Source organism: Liolophura sinensis, chromosome 8 (genome assembly GCF_032854445.1).
Source record: "Liolophura sinensis isolate JHLJ2023 chromosome 8, CUHK_Ljap_v2, whole genome shotgun sequence".
Classification (NCBI taxonomy): Eukaryota; Metazoa; Mollusca; class Polyplacophora; order Chitonida; family Chitonidae; genus Liolophura; species Liolophura sinensis.
The window spans coordinates 13,736,896-13,761,867 of record NC_088302.1 but is presented as its reverse complement, the minus strand read 5'-3'; the positions used below and the strand labels follow the sequence as shown (position 1 = coordinate 13,761,867).

The 24,972-nt window shown below is 40.2% G+C and overlaps 1 protein-coding gene across 1 annotated transcript in view; it reads left to right on the top strand.

Annotated features, from left to right (window-relative positions):
* Window positions 1-8,025: 8,025 nt before the first annotated feature.
* Window positions 8,026-24,972, top strand: part of LOC135472601 (ADAMTS-like protein 1) — a 57,793-nt gene continuing 40,846 nt past the window's right edge. The window contains exon 1 of the mRNA XM_064752171.1: window positions 8,026-8,479. Coding sequence (XP_064608241.1) covers window positions 8,438-8,479 — 42 coding nt within the window. The 5' untranslated portion in view covers window positions 8,026-8,437. The remainder of the gene's footprint in view (window positions 8,480-24,972) is intronic.

Below are 24,972 nucleotides of genomic sequence, written 5' to 3'. Positions count from 1 at the left end.
TGCGTAGAAGGCAAAAACTAGGAATAGGTCTTGTGTCAGTTTGAAAAACCAGTTTTGCATCCAGCTTGGAAATAATGCTTGCCTTGACAAGATGATAGGAGACGGGGAAAAGTGTCTGCTTTAATTAAATGTGAGGATCACGTCCATCAAAAGATCACACATAGCCCAACTGACACATACGGCACTAGCTGAAGAATTATCTGCTCGGATTGTCTTCCATTGTCTTTTAAGTAAAGCAGATAACAACTTTCTACATGAGATAACCGGGGCATATAATTTAAACCTAAATTTTGTAATGGTGCAATTCGCTGGCATGAATCAAATGTCATGGACCTATCAATAGATGACACGACAGTGTAATCCTACAAACCAGCATCATTTAATGCAGCATTCAAAAGTTCTTGGAAGCAGAAATGATTATTTTGAACTTTTTTTTCATTTTAATTATTTCTTGATTTGTAGTACTCTTTGATTAATGATTTAAAACTCCTCATGTTAAGGCACTTTCAACCGCTCCAAATCATCCATTATGATTATGAGACAATATTGTTAACAGAAAAGAGAAATATTTGATGCAAGGATTTCCTATCGTCAGTCCAAGTACATCACAGTACTGTATGTCGATAGGTATTCTCTCACTTTCTCAAGTGAAAAATATTTGACGTATGGTGTTAAAATTAGCAAATATTTGTAACACTCCCAGTGTTATTCTTAACGACTAAATCTCACTTCCAAAGGCACTATTAACGACTCATTATCTACTCCACTTCACTTCCAAGGCTACTCTTATCGACTCATTCTCTACTCGGAATCACATCCTTGGCTCCTCTTAACGATTAATCTACCTGACATCATATCCAAAATTACTCTTAACGACTTATTCTCTACTCTGTTTCGCACCAAAAGCTCTCTTAATGACTACTCCTCGTCACACACCCCCAATTCTGACTTTCTGCACAGAATTCAACCCTACACACCAAGTTCTCGCGACCAGTTTACTTCTCCTGACTACTTTTATATCCCTTTTATATCCCTCACAATTAATTCCATCCTCCCGTCTACGCAGTACCTTGCTACTTCTTTTTCGCGAATGCTAAATTTGTTCTTCCTAACGCTCATACATACACATCCCACTGCACCATTTTCTTGTGCCCAGTTATTATCCCCGGGTATAATCCACTACACACATTTTTGAGAATGAATTATTGCGTCATTGTTGACAGTCAATGTGCCATTCTTTAGAATCATTGTGTCATTCTTCAAAATCATTGTGTCATTCTTCAGAATCATTGTGTCTTTCTTAAGAACCATTGTGTCTTTCTTGAGATTCACTCTGTCTTAAGAATCGTTTGTTTGATTTTTGAGAATCATTGTGTCGTTCTTGAAAGTTATTGTGTCATTCTTGAGAATCATTGTGTCACACGTGAGAGACATTGTCTCATTCTTGATTATTTTTGTGTCTTTCGAAAGAATAATTGTTTCTATCTTAAGAATTATTGTTTCACTTTGAGAATCATTGTACCATTCTTGAGAATCATTGTGTCAACCGTGAGAGAAATTGTGTCTTTCGTGAGTATCTTTGTGTCTTTCTGTGAGTCTGTCTTTCATTGTGTCTATGTTAAGAACCGTTGTGTTATTTTTATGACTGCAGTATAAGTTATATCGTCGCCATGTAAATCAACAAACCATATAGAAGCAGCCATGCATGCGTCAGTTCATAAACCCGTCACGTGGTGTATGGGCACCGTACAAAGGCTCAGGGCCACGTTTGCCGGGACAAGTAAACAAACATGCTATCAAACGAGCTCTAGGGTTACACCTCTATTTACTTCTCCAACCGCAGCCAAACAGATAGGTTAATTATGCTGATTGACACCAGCCATACTGACTGCGTAAAGGCTGCCATTTCTAGAGCATAGCGAAGACAATTTGGAAGTACTTCACGTCTAAGTTGGACTTCAAAGCACATATTAGCGGATGCCATATCAAAGCTGAAATGCCAAGACATGCTAATCTTGAAATCAGTGAGCTCTGTGAAGTCTGTGAAGGTGGAATTTGAACGAACAGAATGTATTATTCACCTGTTATTCAAGGTGACAAAAAATAGCGGATTATATTCTAGGCAAGATAGCGAACTCCAGGAGTGAGTTAAATCAAAAGCAGCCAAGACGTGGGCAGTATTTTGGTCACATACTACAGAGGTCAAGAGCAATAATTTCTTCCACTTTCACTCTTGTTATGACTTTTATCATTGGTTTTTCAAATTGTGAAAATTATGGCTTACATTTATATAAGCCAGCTGATATACAAGTTTCTATATAAATATTTGACCTGACACCAATGCTCTAAGATCAGACATTGATAACGTATATTAATAAGATCAGCCGTTTAACATTCCTTGAAGACCATGTGCTTGTTAAGACAAAGAAAGGAAGGTAAAGTTTGTGAGTAACTTGCTAAAGGTCGGCGGTTTACGCCGAACGCTTCAATTTCCTCCATCCATTAACAATATCGTTAAAATACGCGAAAACATCTTGGTATGCAGTTAAACAACTATCAAATGAGTAAATAAACTTCAGCAAAGCTGTTTCATTGAAACAAATTTTAAACGAAGCGAGTTCGAAGTTCAACCGACAAAACTAAAACTACATATCTGGTGTGTATGTAATCCTATAAACTTCCCGTGGAAAATTTCAGGACACCAATATTAGGCCCCTACTTGACCTTTTCCAATCCACCCGTACAAAATGGTTACCCCGATCGTACAAATATAACATTTCCTAACACATCTATAATACTAACATGGGAATGTTGTTAGCACCACACCCATGGCTACCAGTCAGTATACACACGGCACCCCAAAACCCTCACGCACACCCCCATTCCGTGATCGCGTGTCAATTGTCAGAGAATGACAACTTTTTGTAAACAGCCCACCGGCAGTTATTTTTCATTCAGAAAATAGTTTGAGTTCCCCGGCTGTATACACAGACTTCCCGACCTTTGACTCGAGTTGTGCTTTTTGGTCGATCCCTAGCTGATCTCTTATATGGCACAAACATATCGTACCCGAGCTCGTTTCGCCGTTTGTTATACTCCAACTGTAGGCAGCGGTATAGATTCGTGGGACGCCACAGTGCGTCCGGCTATCTCTCCGGGAATAAACAAGCTAAAGGCGATCCCTGAAAATTGTATCCTAGTGTCGAAATGAGTTTCTTCTGGCTGCTGTAAATACCGTGTGATCTTGTCGCTGTTGTTTGTTCAATTTCCCCAAAACACCAAAGGGTGGATCTGTCAACTCGCTACGTCACGTCAACATCCGGGCAATTTTATCCAACCATCAACGATAACAACACTGTGTTTATCCAGCGGTAAACGCAAGGTACAAGGTAACTCCCGGCTTATTCAGTCCACGCGTTGATCAGTGGTGGTACACAAACACTATTCTACGTCTAGACATTGCGTTTCATTAGATACTTTTTATCTATTCCTGTCTCCCATCTTACGCTCAAACAAGTTTTTGTTTGCGTCTTATTTATTTTGAAGATACTTTAACACTCACGAAGTGAGTTAATGGTGACACAAGCCAAATCCCGCTATGGTTTATAAATATTGTATAACCAACCTGTCAACCAAATGATCAACCAGCCACTTTTCCAATCCGTCAACCAGACATAAAGGCAATTCATCACAAAACAGTGACATCAAGTCATCAATATGGAAGCCCGATGAGAACATCTCGCCCCGCGACCCGCAGGTCACAGGCCACGTCACGACGCAAACCGCGCGCGAATGGTACAGTTATGGTGCCGCGGCCCTCGACACGGGTGAGGGGATGAAGGGAGGAGGACGGTATCATTCGCGTGCGATAAAAACAATAAAAAAACAATAAAAAACAGCCGACGTTCATGCAAAAACCCGAATGTATCGATGACAAATTCACATTAACATACACGTGTAAAATTACGCCTATACACAAAAAGCACTTGTTTTCTTGTGTCATTTGAACAATTCTATCTTGTGTAGAATTAACACGAGCTCTTGCTTGTGTTTTATTACTTTGCAACACAAACATGTGTACTTTGTTTAACACATGTTTCTATTCGGGTTACACATTTGTGTGTTGAAATATTCTTGAGTAAGGCGTAAAACACCAATCAAATAAATCAAAAAAATCATCCACCCCTAAGACTGGCCTCCATCGTATAAGCGGAATGTTCTTTACTGGAAGGCGTTAAATTCCAAACAAAAGAAATCAAATGTTATTTCTATACAGAATAAACGCAAACTGTTACAAATAAGAATCCGGGTCACAAGATTGTTCTAGAAAGATTTTTTTATTATAAACCTTAACTTAATAGCTGAAGTATCGAACCAAACACAAGAAAATACAAGGATTTTAAGAAAAAGAATGTTCTGGAATAAAACTGATGAATTCCATGGAGACACCTGCTTAACGAAGACAGAAGAAAGATGTTCTCTTGCTGTTTTACAATTGCAAATAAAGGCCAATCATTCATTGGTAGCCATTTCTACCGTCTAGACATGAAGGTATGCACCAAGAACTTGGCATCATAAGTCTTTCATTCTCTACACTGCTACAGAAATGTTTCATTGCATATCTCTAGATGTAGGCGTATAAAGTTTAATTGTCAAACTCTGCTATGGACTTGCGCAGGCGACTTCCCCAAGTCCTCTTCCGGTCGAGAGTGATGAGTATCGTAAACAATCTAGGGTCAGACCCGTCAGTAGATAAGAGAGTTTATTAGGGGAGTCCTGCATCTGGAATATCAAAGGAATGAGATTGGGGGCGGCACAGGGTAGGCAATCCAATGGCATGTATTTTATACCAGTGTCCCTAACCAGTACCACGTGCTGTCTAACTAACAAGGAAATAATTTCACGCAATGGGAGCAGATACGCCCATAAACATAAAAACCCAGTTCCCTTTGAAGGTTGAATTGGGGACGTAAATAGACAAAATAGTGGGCGGAATGCCTCGACTCCCACAAACTATCAATTTCAGAATATTTACGTACTTTTCTATAAGGAATTTCATCTGGTGTATAACCAGCCAGAACGGTTCCAGTATCCAGAACGGTGCCACCAGCCAGAACGGTTCTAGTAGATACTACTTCACTAGAATACCGAACAGGACACTCAAGTTCAAACGCCCCCAAAGATTCTACTCAAACCTAAACTATGGTACATGCGTTCAGTGAAACATGGTTTTTTAGCTGAAAACAGATAACTATCTATTTATTTCAGAATCTCTTGTCTTATATAGAGAAAGGAGAGGTCATTCGATGATGACAACAAAGTAATTAAGACTTTATGGAAATACTATATATCTGAGTGAATAAAGTCCACCATCCTGTGATGGCAAAGGCAATCTGTGAGTCACGAGCCGGTAATCAAGCCGGTAATTAACTCATATAGTTAAGAGTTAGTATAACTAACTCAACCTAGCTAAGAAAGTCTCAAGAGATGGTATGAATATAACCAGTTCCAGTTCCAGACTGGCCAGGAAAGGGCATCTCACATCCTCTAGAGAAAGGGTGATAAGGTCACACCAGGAAATATGGGTAGGGTATATGACTAATGGTTACCCAGTTCAGACACATAAATTCAGGTCCTACACATCTACAAACACGTTTTACACTTTCCAAGATTAGCTAAAAATAAAGACTATATTAGGGACAGAGATCAAAACGAACAATCTGGGTATCACGTTTAATCCTCAGTTTTACGAAATAGTGTGATCGTGCCTTTCTGCCGGGCTGTACCCGGTTCCTCTCACCGTAATGCTGGCCGCCATCGTATCAGTGAAGTATTCATGAGTACGGCGTAAAACGCCAATCAATCAATCAATCAATGAAATCAATGAAATCAATCAATCAATCAAATCATCAATCAATCAATCAAATAAATAAATAAATAAATAAATAAAATAAATAAATAAATAAAGACGAGACTAATGGGGATAGCCCAGCCCCCAAACTATTCTGGTCCAAGCTATGCAAAAATATTCATTCTCCGTTGTTACGCTGTAATGCTTGTGAACAACATCTTCCTTTACGAGTACAACTGTACAGAACTTATGACGTATTACACACAAATAAATATTACATCGCTTGAACGGACATGTTGGGTTGGTCATGATCCTCATTGCTAAGGTCCTGTGCAAGTATAGTCTGATTACAGGTGGGGCGAAATGTCTGATGTCTTCGGCACAGTGTTTCCGTGAGGCAGCATTATATATATGTGGACACCCAGACATCAATTTAACGCACTCATTGCAAGTACCCTCTGGTTGTATAGATGGGGCGTGATGTATGGTGTCACCGGCGCAGCGTTAAAATGAGACAGCATTAGAAATATGTCAGCATCTGGCTTGCTACAAGTGATCATAGAAATAGTTCTGTTTGGATAATATAATATAAATGAATAAAGGTGTTCACAACACCTAAGAAACAAACAACCGGTGAATAATATAAACAGACCAGATGGTTCACATTAGCAATTTTTATACACTGCAATGTTTTTCCCTGTGTGTCATGTGCTTCATTTCTGGAGAGAGAACTGACTTATTACGTAAACGTGTCATCGAGGGACCTCATTAGTCATTAGCAAAGCCCATTGGCATTATAGAGTCGACACCAGGGTTCATCTAGATCCCTACTTTCTGATTGATGAAACTTAACCTCCTAAACTGTTCTCATCGGCTATCGCTATACCAGACGAGGTCACGCGTGATTTACGACTCTGACAAACATTCACCTGTACACAAGATAAATTAACGCTAGTAATTAATCAAATAATGCATTTAAAACATAAACAGCCGTCTATAACATCCGTGCACTTGTCAGACGATACTATGTACAGTTTATATCACAGCCTACAATGCCATCAGTTTATGTCATTACCTTGTACTTATATGTACGTACCTCTTTGACGCTTGTGCAAAATATGTATATAAATTTGTGATTGTGGTTGGAGGGTACCGACTTCAAATTGTAGGGTAGCAACTTCAAACCGTTCAAAAACTGATTTATTTCCAAGATTATTTTTAAGATTATGGTCTTAGTCTAACCAAACCCTGACTGATATACGGCGTAATTTCTAACCCTCTGAGCTTACGTGTAGATCCATTGTAGGCAGCGGTTTTTGAAGTCGCCTGGAGCACAAACTCTTCTCACCTGTGCAAATGAAAACTAAAACAGCATAATAGTTGTAAAGGTAGTCCAACATTATATGCGAAATAGTATCAAAGCAGAAACAAATTTGTCTGAAATTTAATGCCCCAGACGATTTATATCAAACAGATTGAATAACTGACGCATTCAACAGGGTTATCGTTATTTCCTGCTCACTCGATGTAAATACAACGCCATTTGTAGCTGCTAACCGTTACTCTTGCGGTCATCTCTTATACCCCTAGATGGAAGATATGTATGGGGTTTCTACTCTGAGTTCTTATACCTCGAACATCACCACATCGGCGCTTAGAGTTCGAGAAAAACAAAATTTAGATGATATTTCTAATTTGTTTAGGTTATCTAAGTTTAAGAAAACTTTCAGCTAGTCATCATTGAATGAACTGTCTAAATTAAACTTGTTCCAGCCTTTTGGCGTGACATAATGAGACAGCGAGTTCGAATCCAGCTCTCGCTGGTTAACTGACATTTTTGTCAGGTATTTGGGGGTTTTCTTCACCCATAAAATTTAACTTTCATCCTGTCGAATAAATAGTCTTCAAAAGAATAAGAGGCTAGTACTCAGAATCGCTGTGAATGTGCTCTGCACACGCTTACCTATGCACACTGGTGCTTCCCAAAGACCAGATGCCGTTACGTCGCTGTTTGGGTCACGTGACCAACAGAGGGTCGTCTGCGCGCTTACAAAGTGAACAGTTAACACGCACGTTCTCTCTCACACACACGCATATATAAGCGAAAGTGAAGCCGGCGTTTTTCTGTTTGCCTCTCCAACCGACAGCGTCTACAAGCCGACCTCTGGCCCCTTTCATGCGATTCGACAGCCTCTCAGACAGTTTAGGGGCACAGAATGAGACCATAGGTCGAGCAGTTGGTCAGATATTTTCGTCTAATGTTTGTTAAAGTGCCAGAATGTCGTCGATGTCGGTATGAGAGCAGGCGTCGTCATAACGGTGGGGGATGAAGACCCGTCCATCGGTGAAATCCCACCTCAAGAACACTCTCTTACTAGGAACAAAGGATATTTCTTCAAACTAATTCCAAGTGTCAGTTATTTCTGTGGTTGAGGTGTAGGACGGGTGGAGTGGCGCTGGTAGCACAAAGGACCTCTCTACCTACTGACTTCACCTTGTCTACAATACCTGCAGATAAGTATTCAGGGAAACGATTGTGAATGAAGTTCTCTTAAGGACCGCAAAGGACCACTAATCGCAGAAAGAATGCAACCAAGAAGTCTGGACTTGGCTTTCTTAATTGCCTGGGTAAGTTAACAGCTTTTTAGTAATCTCCTTTAGATAGCTAATGAATGGCTTTTTTTTATTTTAGCCTTATACCGCTTTCATCTCATGAATGAACCGCACCACGGATGGTTCTCTACTCGGAAAGCGTTCCGTTATACGGATGGTTACTCGCACGTGCTACCATAACGACCAGATGCAGCTGTCCCGACACGATATACCAAGCGGGAACTCATTCACGAGGTTTTTCGTGAGGGTAGGCTTCGCTTCTGTCATCGCTATCTCAGCAATCTATCATTCACGGAACTCAAAAATCGAACACGATCGGACTAATCCCCCCCCCCCCCAAAAAAAAAAACGTACTACCAGCAAAGATGTACGTATTAACTGAAACTACGATCACGAAACACAAATACAGTATGAAAGCTTTTGAAGAGTGACTGCACAGAGTGATTCTGAGTAGGCCCACCATAGTCCATGTCAATTATAGTTTAGTCTACTTCCATTATAACTGTTGATATCATCAGCACTTCGTGTTCTGATCAATACTGTATGTATGTACAGGCATATTACTGAGCTAGTGGGAGAATTGAAGAAACAGTTGTTCGTTATATATTGCCTGGAGGAATGTTGCTTCACACAAAGAAAGATTGCTATTGTTGGGAATCTGGGTCCAATTTTTCGAAAGTGTATTAGCTAATATTGGTATTAAGTCATATTTAATATTTAAGATTTTAGCCAAGTTCAGCAGCCAATGCAGTTTGCCCAAATCAAAGTATAAGAGTAAAAAATAGCAGATTTAGTTCATATGTAATATACTGATACGCAGTTTATTTTTGGGCTACAAAAACTGAAGACTTAGCTTAAAGTTAAATCTGCTATTAGGTCTTTAAACAGTTTTGAACAAGTGGCTCCAGATGTTTTTACAGACGCAACAATGTCCTTCATCAGTAGTGAAACCAACATTGCATAAGCTATTTGTACTGCTACATGCGTATACTGTTGACATCGCGTACTGATAACCTGACTAATTTACGTCATTGGCTTTCGCTTCTATAACGAGGTGTAAGCTATCTTCAGGAAAGAGTCCCGATGAAGCAGTAATGAGCTATTGGCTATTAAGAAATGATATAGCTTAATACCAATTTGTTACAGAAGAATTGTTGCTTGACGATTTATTAGAAAATAGTTTGAATAGTTGTTATATAGCTGATAAGCAATTTGAATTGTTTTAGAACGTAAGCATGTGAATCATGCATTGACATAGGAAAGATGCTACTTGGAATCAATTTGTAACAACCAGATTAGGACCAGGTTTGTATAGGAAGGACGCAGCTTGGCATTGGGCTGTAGTAACTGGAATACAGCTCGGGACCCATTGATATTGAACGTATGCAGTGTTGGGTCAGTCTTTTGTCATACAGCTAGGTTCCAATGAGTTTGGGGCCGTGAGTTTTTATCAGATGGCAATGTTCTCTATCCAGACCATGTACCGGTGTTCCGGAATTCATTCCTTTCTAGCCACTGTTGCAGGTCTTGAAATAAACACTGACCTCTAAGATGTCGCACGTCATAGCGATGTCAAATGAGTATTGATGGCTTATTGGTTATTCATTTCTCACGTCTCCGAGTACGGCGCAAAACTCCAGTCAGATAAATAAGTAAATAAATTTAAAGTCTCAAAATATTGTTTAGACCTATATATATAACTTGTTAGCATATGCATATTTAATACTGACGTCAAACGGAAACTTACAGTCTAGTTTTGTTCCTTGTACTGTATCTGCTTGGTGCTCTGTATATACAATAACAGGCAGAAATATTGTCAACTTTTAACCGCTAACTTACACGATATGCATATGTTACTGTCAAAACTCTCATTATAAGTATTTAATGGCATACCATTCAAAGGTCAAAGTAACCATTTATCAAGGTACTTATGGCAGCTGTTAACTTCACGTCCGTATGGTAAAGGGTAAAAAATTGCCGATTATTAGTCAGTTAGGTTAGTATTCTGATTCTATGAAAGTCCACACGTTTATTTTGGTCATGTAAATGGTGAAACAAACGTGCAGAAATGTGGTGGTTAGTCAGTTTATACCTTGGTCCGGCGTTTCAAATACAAGCGCAAAAGGCATTGTCCTAATATTATTGTATGCTATATATAATGACAACACAGCATTCTGAGTTACTCTAAACCATTGACGTCCAATATATTGCAATTAACACCACTACATTTTTTCCTAATTCTGTTTTTAAAACACACTGTACTAGGGGGGGTGTAATTTGCTACTATTGAAGTATTTACATGAACAGTTAGAATAAACCCTAATTGTGGTAAATTGACAAGAGTCCGTATTTTCACCGGATACTGTCGGCGCTGCTCTGACTTTACTTTTTTTGCTGTACGTCTTTAATTATGTTCTTCTTCTTGTCCAGATTTCTGTGGTAAATGATGATATTAAAAATGGGGTACCTATTCGAGCTCTCGGGTCCAAGCTGAACAGACCATTGTTCTCTTCCAATGCATACATAATCCGTTACCAGTTTGCCCACAATACGTTATTGCCAAAGCAAGATGGACAATCGTTATATACACGGCTTAGACCGGTGTTATTTTAGGCGGGTAAGGTGTCCTATTACTTTGAGTATATGTGAAGTTTGCTCATTGTTTATAGCGTACCATTGTTTATATTCTGTCTTTAAACGACTTTTATAAGCATACAGCTGATTCCTTGGTTTCTATCTAAAAGCTGTAGGAACTCGCTAATATCAACGATGCGTTAGTGTGTAAGTTACACAGGCAATTTCTGAACTCAACCTTTATCTGGACTAAAGAAGCTCTCCTAAAAATATTTTGTAGTTGATATAATCGATTGACCTGTTATAACCATTTCATATTGATGTTAAACACTTGATATCAAGCCTTTTGTCACTGTGGAAAACGTTGCTATATACATTATAGTTTTTTCACTAACCGTCACCGCAGTAGGTAGAATGTTAGTAGCTGTTGCAGTTTTGCAACATGCCTGAAGAAACACACAGGCTGTCCCACATGCCATGTATTTACGTATACTGAGATATTCACCAGCCTTAGGCGGTGTTCTAATTCCTTTACACGACAGCTATTTGGGGAATTATCCCTATACGAACCACGTTACACAGAGAGTTGTTCTCTGTGGCAGCTGTCAGCGATATTAACCTTGACAGCAATACCAAATCAGGAGCTAGTTATCAGTGACCCGACCCTCTGAGTGCAAATTTTTATCTAAGCCCAAATTTAACTTAATTCTACCGGTCTCTATGTAAAGACATTTTTTTCTTACATATTTTGTCAGGTGATGAACCCCTTTAGTGTCTACCCTAAGTGCAGAACGATAGAGATGCATTGCTATCATTTAGCAAAGCCATCCCGCTAGAAGTGGGCTTATCCGCCAGCGTTGACTAATAATTTGAATCGGATGGAGGTAAAAGATTTAATTTTTTGGGTAGTGGGTTAGTGGATCAGCAAGCAAAACAAGCAAATAGGCAAGTAAATCATAAGATGTAATATGAAAAGACAACAAATGTAGGCCTATTTCGCATATAGGCTGAAATGTAGCGGGACTGTTGTAGCATCCAAAGTCAGTTTGGTATACATTGTATCTTTCATTTCCTTATTGTGTACCGTCGCACACAAGAATTTTTCACTTATACTTATTTCTTATCTTTAAGAAATATAAATCGAATAGTAACATTAAGTGGATTTGAATAGGCAACCGGAACTTAAAATGTTACACATAGGGTATATTCCAAGCTGAAAAACTTATCTACATCACAGACATACCTGGCATAAGATTCAGTATGGTGATAATGGGATACGTTTTTCACCGCAATGGTCCAGTCAAAGCCGAAATGACTATTTGTCCCGTAAAATGTGTACTGTACGTTAAACTGCGACTTTCTGATTGGTTAATATTCATTGCACATACTGTCACTATACTTGCCATACGTCTGTGATGTTCAATGTACCTTAAAGGTATAGAGAACTGATTCTGATTGTCTGCTGTGAGAGACAGGCAAGTCCTGGCTAGGCCTAACCTAAGCTCAATTTTAGGTATGGTACATTTATTCAAAGGGTGAGCAAGGCTGTAAGACTTAACCCAGGAAATCCTATCTCCACTGTCAGCCATTCAGCGTACATTCTGTATCCCTTTTAACACTGCTTTCACGTTTCAGAAATGTTAGAAATATGTGTGGTTACAAATTATTTGGAAAAATGCTCGCAACGACCATTTTATGTGTGTTCGTGAACATATTCGTTATTAGCTGATATGTCCTTCAAGAGGGATTAAAAAGCAGGTAGAACTTCAAATCTTGATCCGCTGAATAAGCCAGTTTGACAATTGTCAGTTTGCCCATATCTTTAAGTAGACAATAGGTAGATTAAGTGTTTCATGTTTTAGATCAGACTTATACTCGTATGGATGTCTGTCCCCTGATAATTTATTTAAAACAACTTTCTATGGTCCATGGAAGGCATATATTTGAGCTTGTTATATTTCATATTTGATTATTATAAGATATCATTTGGTTTATAAATCTGGTGTTTTTGATACAACTAACGTTTGACCTAGTTGCTAGTCACTCAACTCTTTGAAGCCAGATTTGGTGACAATTTAGGGTTTCTCCTTCCGCCAAGCATTTGAACGGCCTGATTTAATCCAAATTTATCTTGCCTGTCATGTGAGCTGCACTTAATCAGCATTAACACTCCTAAAAATCTTGGAACCATTGGGTCATGTACTGTTTTATGAAGTAAAACAGTTCCCTTATCTCAGTAACACTCCCATTTCCCTGTCTTTCTGATGCAGCGCACTGTCTCCTACGGCACTATTCGGTGTTCAGTCATTTTCTTATAGGCCTACCTCTATCAGCCTAGTCCGATCTCAGTGATATTACGCCTATAGGATCTGTGTTATTATTTTGACAGTTAATACTCTTTGTCCCCTGGACGACCCCTGGATATATACTCCTTTTTTTCCCCAGTCTGATTTTCAGTGAGACTGTGGTTTGTTAAGGAAGCCGCTGAGAAGTTCTGTGATTTGAGACACTATGTGAGTTTGTAGCCCACAGCTGTCGATGGGTTCAACCGACAGCAGACTGCTGACTACCGGCACAATTAGTTATATCCATTTAGTACTTAGTTCTCTGCTGTTGGTAATGATCAAAACCTTGTAGTAAAATATTGGAGCGGGACCGTTGATGAAGGTAGTCGAATAAGCGAATAGATTTTGAGCTTTTCTTTATGACTTGCAGGCCGTGCTCTATTTTTCCGGTTTATAACACTCGGTGTTGTGTGCATGCGTCTGTCTGTCGACGGACCGGAAGCAGCACACGCTGGGCGGAGAGGGATCCCTGCGATGCTGAGATCGGTATAGTGCTATACGAGAAGACGCATGTCGCTGGATCACAGCGCTTTTATCAAATACTCATACTGCAGCTAAACCGTGAAACACTGACGCAAGAATTATACTATGTACTTTTATCATTTACAGCAAATTTGACCCCTGTGAGAAGACGCCACTAATTGATTTCCCACAGAGCACGTCTACTATATAAACCAACTTTTAGATGAGAAGATTTAGCGCCATTACATTCTGGCAGAAACACAAATACCATTGATTAGCGTGACCCAGCAAACAGTGCAAAAGAAACTCGGAGTTTTAAATGCACTTTCTTTTATTAATTTGTCATCATTACCGCAAGAATTATTGGTCCTATTTCTTGTGCCGAATTACCCATCAGCAACCTTCCGCTCTCCCGTCCCACCCAGACAATGGGTTCCAGGCGATCCAGTCATTAATCTACCTTTTTTTTACTGAGTTCTGTGCTTCATTGTGGTTGGATTCATACACAGCTGATTGATTCATTGTTGTCTTGTTTTTTGTGAGTTCCTTGGAAGCAATGAGAAAACAACCTTGAAAACAGTAATAATTTGACGACGGCCTTGTAGAAGTTTGCGAAGTGTGTAATGTCCCACAAAGACCACTTTGTTTCCAACCAGTGTGGTGGGCAAATTTGTACATCATATAATGTTCGTCAGAATAGCTTGCTGAAATCGATAGTTTACACCGAATACGGTTTCTTTCATCCCCAAAACGAATAAGTGAACAATTCTTGAGTATGGCGTTAAACAACAATCAAAAAAATTATAGACAAGCCCTGTTCTTTCGCTTAGTACTTAGCTATATTATCTTCCTTCGGAGAGAAACCATACCGCCGTCACACTTGTTGGCCACTTAACTGTGTCTCGACACTATTGTCCTCAGATCAGATCGGATTCACTTACAGTCATGTCACCTGTGTGTTTCCATTGTCACGATGACAGCCAAATTTTTAAGCTGTCCAAAGTCAGTAACTCATACCATCCAACTGACTTCCGACCAACCGCCGGCAGGCGATCGGGTGAACGAGTCACGTGACATGTTGGATGGGTTACAAATCTGCTGCTTCTTCAAAAGTAATACATTAGGCTGACCTCTGAACTTCAAGGTATATAGATGGTGTGGCTTAGTGGTTTGGTTAAATTTGGTAAAGCAAATACATTTAATGAGGCCATAGTGATTCTGTTTTCTGAACACTTGAAAAATCCACAAAGCCCAGATTGTAAATAGCCATAATTTGTGCCGGACAAGAAAATAAACATGTAGGCATATGTATGTATGCTTGGGGTTTTATGTGGTACTTAAGAATTTTTCAGTCATATGACGACTAGGAGCTATTTGCTATCTTTTTGAATGTTATAGTTTTCGTACATTTCGACTAGGCTATTAATCAACACTAAGCGCCAATGCATGGACGTGAATTTGAAGCGTTATTTAATAGCATTGTGACGGATATTAAATAAACAGGTGTGCCAGTTTTATACTTATTATGACTTTATTCTAACACGTCGATGCCATCATTAATCGTGTGCCCAGTCGCCACATATGTACTTATTCCCATAAGTATTCAGCGAAACAATGAAAATGGCAACGATTTTGCAAAATGCACTAAGCAAGGTCGACCATTAATAAGAACAGAATGTCAATCTACAGACAGACAGACAGACAGTGACTTATATACTTGCTTTTTGCACCTATTCCTATATAAGTCAGGAAGGTGTTCAACAATAATTTTTGCATTCAATTTATCCCTAGCCATGCACGAGTGGAGAGCAGCTGGTCAAACTAGACCGAAGGCAGTTGCTAGCCAATTGTGTTCGCTGAGCTCGAATGCAAACTCATTCCGTTTAAACTGTTTTATGTAATTACGTATTTTAGTCAGAACTATTTCATCATGGCGCCTTGTCTTTCCGTGACGCTCACGTACCGGCAGACATACATCTCTGTGATAATCATTGCCCTTAACTGAAAGTTTGATTTATGAGCTAGTCTGTAGGCGGCACACGTCTTGATTTGTAGATAGTGTTCATTTACAGTCTGGCGGGGAATTACAGCCACTCTACTGCGGTTCAAGAATCGTGGGCCAGACTCCAGAATTGGAGCAATAAATCGAATTGCGAGACAGCGTTAAATATCCGTGAAAACAGTTCGGAGGATACGCGTTTGTGACATTTACCACTCTATCTGTGATATAAAGTTCGGAAAGCTGCCAATAAATCCAGACCGTTTGATTCGATTAGTTTTTTTATCGGCCTGAACCTTTTCTAGACAAAACCGTGGGGGCGTTGGCGTTATGTGTCTTGGGCGGATTGTCTCCCTTGTTTGATGCCAGTCGTCCCAAGACCACCTATCTTGCAATAAAACTTGACAGGAAGCAGAACCCTAATTAATGCAACGCCCACTGGAAGGATATATTTCCGAGTAACATGATAATCAAATTTTGAGACTATTCATGTCAGGTCCGTGCCTATATAACAGAGCCATTGTTTCTACGACGGAGTTCGTATCATCTTGGATGATGACGTTAGGTCTGATGGGAGAGATTGAACCTGGCAGCCACCTGATAAAGCTGCATCACGTGGACTGAGACCTGAATCTCGCCACACATCTGCTCAACGACTAAAGAGGTGTGCAACAGAAACATACTCAGTCAGTACAGCGACCTTTCTCGTCTGCTTACACATTTTCTCGGCTAAGTGGATTATCGAAAAAAATGATGCCCAATTGTTGAACGCCCAACTTTGCTTTCCCTGTGTTTTTCTCCTCTAAAATACTTTGGATAAGGAATCTAGGCTGACCTTAACATCTTTCTTACATGTCATTGGTGTCGAGGGTTGTCGTTGAGTTAGTGGGAGCCGTTAGTTCATACTTGTGTATGAAAATTTTTTTCACTCAAACGGTATAGTGCAAAAATTTTACCATAAAAGTGCCTCTTCCATTTTTCACACACCCCTTTTCGAGATAACCGTATTTTTATACGATTTATATACTTGGTGAACACCCTATCCCACCCCACACAATTTTAGCTGTCTTGCCTGTCTTTTCCTGCTTACAAAAAGGCATAAGAAGAAGAAGAGTCGATAACTGTGTGTACCGAAAGTTCCAGCACTGAAGGTATGATGGGATTGAGTGCTGTTCTAAAACCTTAATCGTGGCTTTTTTTTTTTTTTTTTTTTTTGCTTTTTTAACATCAAACTTCTTCTGTAAACTGTATATAATCGGCATAAGAACGAGCTGTACTTACAACACGGCCCAGCTGGTGTGGAGAACTGCGCGGTGCCGGTAAGGCCCGGCCTATAACCCTAGCGGAGGGGACAGAGAAGCTGTTCTCTATCAAAAGTCGCGTTCTAGAGCCGTCACCTCCGACGACCTCAGATTCCTTTTTTACGTTGGCACGCGCGCGGAGGAATACAAAAACATGAACGACAAGGCAAGTAATTAGTGTGGGAATGCGACATGGCAGAGTGTCAAATTCTGACACACGGTGATTTCTGACCCAGAAGCTCCACTGCTAAGGGTCTGTTAACCGGGATCGGATCGCTGTTGTTGTTGATATCCGCGAGTGCCAGCTGATCACAGCTGCCAGCCGTTTGCCCACGTAACGGCCTTTGCGACGCGCGCGACAACTGCGTTCTGGTGAACACAACGGGCTTTAGAAGACATATAGGCGTATCTGGTTACAAATAATCAGATTGACAATTATAAACTGGTTTATATTAATAAACGGAACTAGGGTTTCTATATAATTCCCAATAGGTCGACCAAAGTAATCGACTTATTAGTATATGGCTGTTTTGGAAAATCACTAAACAACTGTTTGCCTATTTTTGTAGATGCCTATTACGCCCAGTGTTCCGGAGTAAGTTTAAGTATTGTCGAATAAATGGATCAATAGCATTTGGACTTGTAAATCTCCAGAAGGTGCCGTATATGATGCTGGCACTACCGTCGAGGGTGTTTCTCTCGCTGTAAGCTGCATGCCCTTCATCAGTCAGTTCACGGTTTCGCTATAAACTACATACAGTTGTTCAGTGATGTCACGGTTGCGCTGCATACACCGGTACTCCCTTCACTGGTGAGTTCAGGCGTTCACCTGATACGCCAACATGACCTTTATCGTTGAACTCCTCCGTTCGCTACAAACTGCATGCACTTGATCAAAACGGTTGTGTGTCCGCTGTAAACGACATGTCCTTCATCAGTGAGGTGACGCGATCACTATAAACGACATGTCCTTCATCATTGAGGTGACGCGATCACTGCAAAACGGCATGCCCTTAATCAGTGAGGCCACGCGTTATCATAAAACGGCATGCTTTTGATTAGTGAGGTCGTGCGTTCGTAGTAAAACGGCATGTCCTTCATCACTGAGGTTACTCGATCACCGCAAAACGGCATGCCCTTGATCAGTGAGGTGACGCGATCACTGTTAAGGTCGTGCGTTCAGAGTAAAACGGCATGTCCTTCATCACTGAAGTTACGTGATCACTGTAAACGGCGTGCCCTTCATCAGTGAAGTGACGCGATCACTGTAAAGGTCGTGCGTTCGGAGTAAAACGGCATGTCCATCATTGAGACTATGTACGTATGCGCCGCAAACGACATGCGCTTCATCGTTGAGATCACATACGTATGCACTGCAAACGGTAAGCCCTTCATCATTGAGATTACATGCATATGCACTGCAAATGGCATGCCCTTCATCATTGAGATCACATACATATGCGCTGCAAACGGCATGCCCTTTATAAATGAGATAGCATGCGTACGCACCGCGAACGTCATACCCTTCATCATTGACATAACATACGTATGGATTGCAAACGGCATGCCCTTCACAATTTAGACGACGCCATGCCCTTCATCATTGAGATTACATAAGTATGCTGCAAACGGTATGCCCTCCATCACTGAGATCACATACTTTCGCACTGCAAACGGCATACCCTTCATAATTGAGATCACATACGTATGCACTGCAAACGGCATGTCCTTCATCACTGACATAACATTAGTATGGATTGCAAACAGCATGCCCTTCACAATTCAGACCACGCACGTATGCTGCAAACGGCATATTCGTCATCCTTGAGATTACTTACGTACGCACTGCAAACGGCATGCCCTCCATCATTGAGACCACGTGCGTATGCTGCAAACGGCATGTTTGTCATCATTGAGATCACATATGTATGCACTGCAAATGCCATGCCCTTCATCAAAGAAATCGTTCGTTTGAATTCTGCTATTATTTGCAGCACCGGTGGCTTAATGTCAGGAAGTTTGACTGATATCTGCCCATAGGATAGGGTGGTTTCTCTCACCCTTTAACCTCCAACAAGTTTTATATATTCTTGAGGTCTACGAAAAAACAGACAAAAGATAAATGGAAACACCATATTTGATTTCATGAAATGGCAACTAGACAAATAGTTCACAGCTAACATTGTGGTAAAGTGCTAACGTTTGTAGAAATTCATAGAAATGACCTGGCCCTTTATTGTATTTGCTACACGGTGCAGGTTGAACTGGTGTCTGTATATATTGTAATTGGGTAGGACATCGTACCATGTGTCTTCGGCAAGTTAGGCAGCACTGTAAATGTGTCTGCGTTTGATCCGCGATTTTTCTATATTGAGACACTGTCGTGAAATATGCATGTACATGGCCCAACATATTGCTGAATAGCAACGAAAAAAACCCAATCATTCCACAAACAAACTTCACTCCGGGTTGTCACGGTTTATACAAACAGTTTAGCAAACAAACAATCTTGGCCATTTGTTTGGTATTGATTGTGTTTAAAGAGAAACTGATGCCTGTAATTCCGCCATATTCTTAAACAACCCACATGTGTAACCTGTTGACGACGTTGTGATATTGAACCTCCAATGACTTATGAGGTAACGGTATATGCTTGAAATATTTGTACAGTTATAGTTTAAATCTGGCTGGAACACGAATTGCAAACTTTACAGAGGCAAGTGACTGTAGCTTTCAGTTTTGCTTTGATTCATTAATTTATTTCATTTGTGTTTAACGTCGTACTACAGTATATTTCACACATAAGACGACGTCCAGCAGTATGACAGAAGACAAACGGTGAAGACCACGGGACCGATCATCCACAGGTTGCTGTTAGACCTCCCCACATACAACCAGTGCCAACAAGGACTGGACATGTACTCACAGTGATCGCATTGGTAAGAGGCTCCTGGGTCATTGTGCTGCATAAGCACGCTAACCACTATTTTTGCTTTGATACAGGAAGTCTGTATACAACATGAAGGCATATATAAAGATGTTGTAGTCCATTAATTGTTATAGAACAGTCCCTACTTCCCTTACAAAATTCATCAACGCCATTTCCAAATGTTATGAATAACACGTCATTTTACTAGAAGAGATATACATATGAATTTGTGACATGCCAGTCTTTTACCTATTCGATAATCTACATGTATCATGGCGAAGGTGGCAAATAAGGTCAAGGTCGGCCATTGAGCATGGTCTTGAAATGGCCTACCCAAGCTGTAATATCATCCACTAGAAGAGCGCGGACATTTCCTCCTCCGGGCAATTCGCCCTAATGTATGGCCAGAAAAATGAACACATATATTTTTGTTCTAATTTGGTATTGTTTATATCACTATATATAGATGCACCATGCATGACATTCATGACAACAATTCAGAAAAGGACAGACGAAACAACTTAATATGCGCAACATGGTGTAAATGTCATAATTGACATGCTACATTCCATGCTTGGATAATGAGGCTACCTTCTATGCTCGGATGATGAAGCAAGTCTTCGTTTTCAATACCCAATCCTCCTGTTCTTCCTGCAGTGTATGGAATTCTCTATGCCATAAACTCTTTACTGTTCAGATGCTTCGTATTTGAAATAGGGAACGTTTCCCGCGTAAAGTGTAATCCAAGTCATAGCAGTTCATTCCTACATTTACTATGACAATTTATGCGAAGGCTAATAACGTAGTGATCAGCGTAACTAATGGGGAAGTGTTACAAGGTAAAAATGCTCAGTCCAGCTTGGCACCAATGCGGCCGCGGTGAGTTCAAGTCCAGCTCTTGCTGGCTTCCTCTCCGGCCGTACGTGGAAAGGTCTGGCAGCAACCTGTGGATGGTTGTAGGTTTCTTCCGGGCTCTGCCCGGTTTCCTCCCACTATAATGCTGGCCGCCATCTTATCAGTGAAATATTCTTGAGTACGACAGTAAAACACCAATCAAATAAATAAAGAAGTTCAGTCCAGTTTGGACCCGAGCCACCATATTTTCAGTGGGAAAAGGTACTCAGTTCCTCTGCACACTTGTAAACATGGAATGTCTGTATCACTGTAGACAGGCAGTGCAAATCTTGAAAATATAAAAATCAAACCAGACCTATAAGTGACAGTTTCTCAGGAATTTAATCACTACATACATGAATCCTGTAATTCTATAAGCCCGTTCCTTCTCCCACCCAGTCGCGATGTATGAAATATGTTTAAGCATCTTTTCTCAACACTTCTCACAATACAATAAGGCGCCAGCGTACAACCGATAAGAACTTATAATATCTACATAGGTTCCGTTACCCCTCGGGAGCTGTAGTACATTTACCCTCGCTGTTGATATTTGCGCCCAACCGTTGGCTCTCTTCTGGGCAGACACTGCTCCAACAGCGTGTATATTTGCAGCTGGGTAAGCCGACACAAACCTTTCGTCACGCTCAAAACAGAAATGCTGTACAGAAGTGATGTTAGATGCCATAATTTATGCCACCTGTCCCGGTAATGTACGTTGTTAAGGCGGAATGAGGCAAATCTGGTTTGTCTTGGTCCATCGTAAAGAGTTTTATCACAACCTGTAGAAACACGGGAGATAACTTATCTGCAGACATCACAAGAGGTGCTAGGAACCTTTAAATCTGCTATGAATCAAGTTAACTCAGCTGTGGTTAATCAGCAGGGCTGGAGCCTCGACAAGAAAGAGAAGATAACACAGATAAATAGAACTCTTTTGTCCGTTTCCGCTGACACAGTTCGCTTAGTTCTTTAATCGGATGCAGATAACAGCAAGACAAGAGAAACACTTACATAACCGATCTTTGATAGGGTGACGTGATCAATTGAGAGCTGATAGATTGATCAACTGATCATTCTCATTGACGCATTATTTCATGATTAAACTCTCTGACCGTAAACAAACATTTCATTATAGCTAGTAGCAATTGTTCACAAAATGATACGGCATATAGCAATCTTGTATTCTTTCCTCTGTAACGTCACACTTGGTTGTTGTTCTTGGTGACAAGAAAAAGAGATATCACAACAGCCCCCACCACATCACGGCTCAAAACCATCAGATGTTAGCCGTTATAGCCAAGTTTGATTTCCATACTCTTACGTTTATGGAGTGCCAGAACTCTTTGATAGTTTAAGTAGAATCGGACTTTTAATCACCCATAATACGTGATATGGCCTATAGCGACTCTGTACTAGACTTCAAAAGGCTCGGACAGTTTTGATGTAATCTGCAGAACTGAAATCTCGAAATCTGGTTATGTTTGGCTCGGTCTCCCCGGAGATGTCGTTAGAGATGGAAAACATAAACTGTGGAATGGGGACATGGATAGGGTGTTAATGGTATATTTCAAGGCGGATCGGGCTATGTACACAAAATATGCATTAAATACAACTACGGGGGCGTATAGACCGAAGCCCGTTTGATAATCACATTTTCGAAATAACATAACGGATCTTTGTTGTTTTTCTTATTTTAGTCACTCATTCGCTGATGCCAGGGATATATATATATATATATATATATATATATATATATATATATATATATATATATATATATATATATATACGTTTATCGTCCCCTTTCCTTTGTCCATGGATAAAGTTTTCTTTAGCTTGTCGAACAGCCATCAGATACATAGTCTACAATCTATAATGTTGCATGCGCTTACGACGTTCACATTCCACACCCGAAGGATTGTTGTTTTTCGCGCTCATCTTGAGGTCTCGCTGGCTTTTTGGTTTCATTTAGGTCAAAGCGCTTTTTGAGTTCCTCTATACGATGACAATTACTCCACGGCCTCATCCCACTATTTTGATGTTTATTTCCACAGTCGGCCCACGTTGACGATCATTGCCAGTTCCCCTACCCCCACCCCCTTTCAGAAGTGTTAACTTCGCGCCTCTTATCAGCTCAAGGGCCTTTGGCTCGATTACGTGGATCAGGAAAGAATGAATTTAAGGCCTGAGAGGAATCCCGACAGTCCCTGGTTTATTTATAGCTAACTCAAATGATACTTCCTGTTTAGCTCTCCGCATGGCCCTGCATCCGACATCTTGTATTCAATCCTTCTGTGTTAGCACTATGAGATAATTAGACATCCTGTTATCAGGCGGGAGGTGGAGATGTTACCAGTGTTCCCTACACAACAGCTCTTCGTGCTGCTAAAGTAGATGTAGTCGACTTTCATTTCAAACGTTCATTATATTCCGGCGTCAGAAAGAAAAACAGAACAGCATATTTTCAGAACGTCGGAATGAAAACATACGGCATAATTGGTATTTTTCTATAAGGTCACAAGTGATTCCATCCATGTATATTAGAGGCATTTAGTTATAAGCCCACAAGTTACACTTCTAACTTGTAACTACAAACAAGAACACATAGGCCTAAACGCAAGTTTAACCTATAACTTCTAATTATAGGTCTGTGTTGTTAAGAAAGGCTTTTTTTGCTTTATTTTATCAAAAATAGTTTGATGGTGTCCCCTATTGCACTGGAATTTTAAACATCAGTATAAAGTTAACCCCTTTTGTACTCCATTGTGTTTGTTGTTTTATTGTCTTCCTTTTTTTTTCTTTTTGTTTTTCGTTTTCTTTCTTTCTTTCTTTTTTACGAGGGTGCACTTTTTTCAGCATGAACCCGGTGTCGTAGGTGGCAAAGGGTATCCCATGAGTTACTCAAGACGCAAAAAACAAGGTAGCTCTTCATGTAGTTCTAGAATACAAGTGGCCATCACAACTGACTATTTGCCTTATTTTTCGTTGCATTTATAGAACTTAATGAGAAGATGACTAGATAAAGCTGGGTTTTTATTTTCTTACCGATAACAACTTTTTGCTTTGTTGCAACACGATGTTCCGATATAATGATTAACATCGCGATTAAGATCCCTTTAAACGCCGTGTTGCAATAAACCAAAAGGTTCTTATCTCCGAAAAACGGTCCTGTCAAATTATCTTCGCTGCATGTATTTCGCTTTGTGCATAGAGACATTTTATATAAGCAGACTGAGTTGGCTGGTATTGATGGTCATGTTGTTGCAAGGTACCTTAGATTATGTTGAACATTGCCAGGGTATTCTATAAAGAGCACAGTTTATTGCTACATTCACGCTGTTTAGTATGTACTGAGAAATCATAAGGCGGAGTATACGTTCCAATAGTACACGTAGTGAAGTCCATTGTAACCTTGTAACTACCACAGTTGACTGTTTTCAACTCATTTCTCCGAGAGAGAGAAGTTCTCATCTTTATGTCTTGTTGACTTTTAGCGCTGACGGTTATGTCGGGAGATCAATCCCTGAGGTACTCCTAAGTGTGGAATCACGTATTTCAGCTCGGAAAAGTGACAAGGCCTTGTGACATTCTCAATCAGGCAGATGTTTTGGCGAGACTGTGTCATTGTGCCTATGAGCTAATCTTTTTTCTGGGTTATGTTATCCATCCTCCAGTCAACGACATATTCCTTACGCTCGCTTTACTTCACCGCCACCACACCACTAGATTTTACTTCTGGAGCCTGTGTGACGCACGCAGGCTTGTGTTTACTGACATTACCTCCTGTCTCATCACCGTGACGTCAGTAACCTAAGTGTTGTTCAAGATTTCCGTACAAAATTTGCTCGTGGAGTTAGTGAGTGGAAAGCATTCGCTGTAAGAAGTATGGGCTCTGTATTTGATCCACATCTTAAATTTCTAGCGGATACTCAAAAGGAAAGCAACTGTTACTAAATTTTGTAGTTTTTGCTATTAATGTTAAGATTTTCTTACACATACTATAG